This window comes from Fonticula alba (assembly GCF_000388065.1).
Source record: "Fonticula alba strain ATCC 38817 unplaced genomic scaffold supercont2.3, whole genome shotgun sequence".
Taxonomy (NCBI): domain Eukaryota; order Rotosphaerida; family Fonticulaceae; genus Fonticula; species Fonticula alba.
The window spans coordinates 1,937,843-1,940,623 of NW_009242973.1; the positions used below are offsets into that span (position 1 = coordinate 1,937,843).

At 68.5% G+C, this 2,781-nt stretch overlaps 1 protein-coding gene across 1 annotated transcript in view; it reads right to left on the bottom strand.

The window, feature by feature from the left end:
* Window positions 1-2,708, bottom strand: part of H696_02197 (hypothetical protein) — a gene marked incomplete at both ends in the record, with an annotated part of 8,465 nt that extends 5,757 nt beyond the window's left edge. The window contains 3 exons of the mRNA XM_009496095.1: window positions 151-321; window positions 478-1,007; window positions 1,184-2,708. Coding sequence (XP_009494370.1) covers window positions 151-321; window positions 478-1,007; window positions 1,184-2,708 — 2,226 coding nt within the window. The remainder of the gene's footprint in view (window positions 1-150; window positions 322-477; window positions 1,008-1,183) is intronic.
* Between the last annotated feature and the right edge of the window lie 73 nt (window positions 2,709-2,781).

Below are 2,781 nucleotides of genomic sequence, written 5' to 3' on the forward strand. Positions count from 1 at the left end.
GAGGGGTTAGTTATCAGTCGGGTAGGTAGAGGAGAGTGTGTGTGTGTGTGTGGAGAATGGCGAGAGGGATGGCAAAGGCATGGCAGGGTGGGAGGCACGGGCATCCCGAAACGCCACGGGCCTGCCTGGGGAACGGGGGGACGAACGTACGGTCTGCTGCGAGAGGCCGGTCGAACGGAAGCACACAAGGCGCACGAAGCGAGCCACCTGCAAGCGAATGGCGTGGGTCGCGGCATTGGAGAAGTCTGCCAGAGCCAAGTACGCCGGAATGCCACCCATCAGGCAGAGGGCGTCCAACAGAGGCTCATTGTCGGTGAGAATCTACCAAGCCAGAGTGGGAGGAGGAGGAGAAGGGGGAGGAGGGGGGGGGGAGCAGACATGGAAAGGGGTTAGCCACACTCGATGCACACACAAGGCAGGCGGAGGGGAAGAGAGGAGAAAGCGAGGAAGAGCCAGACCCATGCCCCGGTGATGTACCTCATTGATTACACGCAGCAGGTGGGGAATGGCCTGCAGATCCGAGGGCGGGGCCGACAGGAAGTCCATGACCGTGATGGACCGGTGCTCGGTGAAGAAGGACTGCCTGATGTCGGGATTCCGCTGGAGCAGGTCCAGCATGGCCTCGCAGGCCTGCTGGATGGTGTTCTCCGGCCCGGCGGCCCGGGCAGCCGCCTCATCGGGGAACATGTTGTCGTGCGAGCCGAAGCAGGCGTTCTGCAGCTGGGACAGCACGCGCGCGCAGTCATTCAGCAGGCGGGCCTGACGATCGCGCGCCAGCTGCTTCTCCTCGTCCAGGACCTCCTCTTCGAACTCGTCGTCCAGGTTGGCGAAGATGTCCTCCTCGTCGTCGTCATCGAAGTCGTCGCCCGCACCGAAGCCAGCGCCGCCGGCTCCCCGATGGCCAGGGAGGCTGAGCACCAGCGGGGTGGACGGGTCGTCGAAGGACACCGAGGCGAAGCGATCAATGGTGCTGTCATCCCCGGGCGCATGCTGGGAGATGGCCGGGGCTATGGCAGGGGAGGGGGAGCATATGTGAGCACGCGCCGGGCAGGCAGGGCCGCAATCAAAATGGCAGAGAGCACGACGCGAGGCTAGGCGAGAGGGACCAAAGAGAGAGAGAGAGAGAGAGAGGCAGAGGGGCGGGGCCAGACAAAAGCAGGGAGGCCATGGGTAGGTCACGTACGCCGGCTGAAGCGGACCGTGGCGCCAATGAAGTCGTCAAAGTCGTCATCATCCACCTCGGTCTCCTGGAACCGGCCGAGGGTGGCCTCGATGGCAGCAGCACCGGAGGCAGCCGCGCCGGAGGAGGTCCCGGAGGCAGACCCGGCCCGCGCGCCCGCCTTGGGCGACGCGCCAGCGGTGATCACCTTCAGGTGGGGAATGTCCCGCCGGACAAAGAGCGAATCCGTCCCATCGAGATCATCAAAGTTGATGTCCTCGTCCTCCTCATCGTCGCTGGGCCAGGCGACGGACGCGCGCTTGGCATTGCGGCTGGCCAAGCCCGGAGAGGGGGGCCGACCAGGGCCGGAGGCGCCGCCCGCCGCGCCGGACCCCACGGGCTGCGGGGTGGGCGGTGAGTAGGCCTGCGCCGCGGCCGACGGCCGGACCGGCTTGCCCGGCTGCACCACCAGGTCACTGGCGAAGTCACTGCCCCAGTTGTCATCGTCGTCGGACTCGGCGAACTGGTCCAGGGCATTGCCGGCACCACGGGCGGCGGCAGCCGGCATGGCGGGCTCCGCCTGCTGGCCGATGCGCCGGACAATGGTCGACGAGAGCATCGGCGAGCTGAAGGTCAGGCCGTTGTCCAGGGCCGCCTGGTCATCGGAGTCAGACCGGAAGGACAGATCGTCCACCATGTCGGCCAGGTTCAGCGCCGCAAGGGGGTCCCCGCCGCTGGCGGTGGCTCCGCCAGCCCCGGCCGGGCCCCGGCCGGTGGGAGTGGCTGCCTTGTTGGCGGCCCCGGCCGAGGGGACATTCCGCCCAACGGCCCCGGGCCCGAGGCGAACCGTATCGCCCGAGGCCAGGGAGAAGGTGGACGAGGAGGAGCTCGACCCGCCGAAGCTGTCGTCCGAATCGGTGCCCCAATCGAGAGACCCATCATCCGGGTCATCATGGACCGTCAGGCTGGACAGATGGTCAGCCATGGACTTTTCCGGGCGCGAGCGCTGGCTCGGCGCGCGGGACAGCCCGCCACCGGCGGGGCCGCGAGCTCCCGAGGTGGCCATGGGCTTGCGCAGCCCGGAGGCCGCCTCGCCGGTCTCGGCCGCCGCCGCCGCCGCCGCCGCCAGAGTAGGCGACGCAGGGACCGACGGCGCGCGCGCATGATTCTCGAAGGCCTCATTGTACTGGACAACGGCCTGGGCCACATCGCGAGCGCTGCCCGGAGTGGCGGCAGCCACGGCCGCCGGGATCGGCACCGTGGCCGCAACCGCCGCCGCCGGGGCCGACTGGTTCCGCCGCGAGAGCCAGGGATGCCGGCGCAGCTTCTCCGCACTGACACGCAGGTTGTAGTCCTTCTGGAAGCAGGAGGTCAGGAAGTCGTCCAGCGCCGGGGACAAGCCCTGCGGCAGGGCCGGCTGATCGTCCTGCACAATGCGGAACATGGCCGACAGGGGGGCCAGGTCGAAGTGGGGCGGCGACCCGGTGAGAAGCTCGATGATCGTGCACCCGAGGGACCAAATGTCGGACGCCGGGGTGGCGCCGTTCATTTCGATGACCTCGGGGGCCACTGTGTCATCGGTGGTGCACCGGAGAGGGCGGGGAACGGGGAACGGGGGGGGG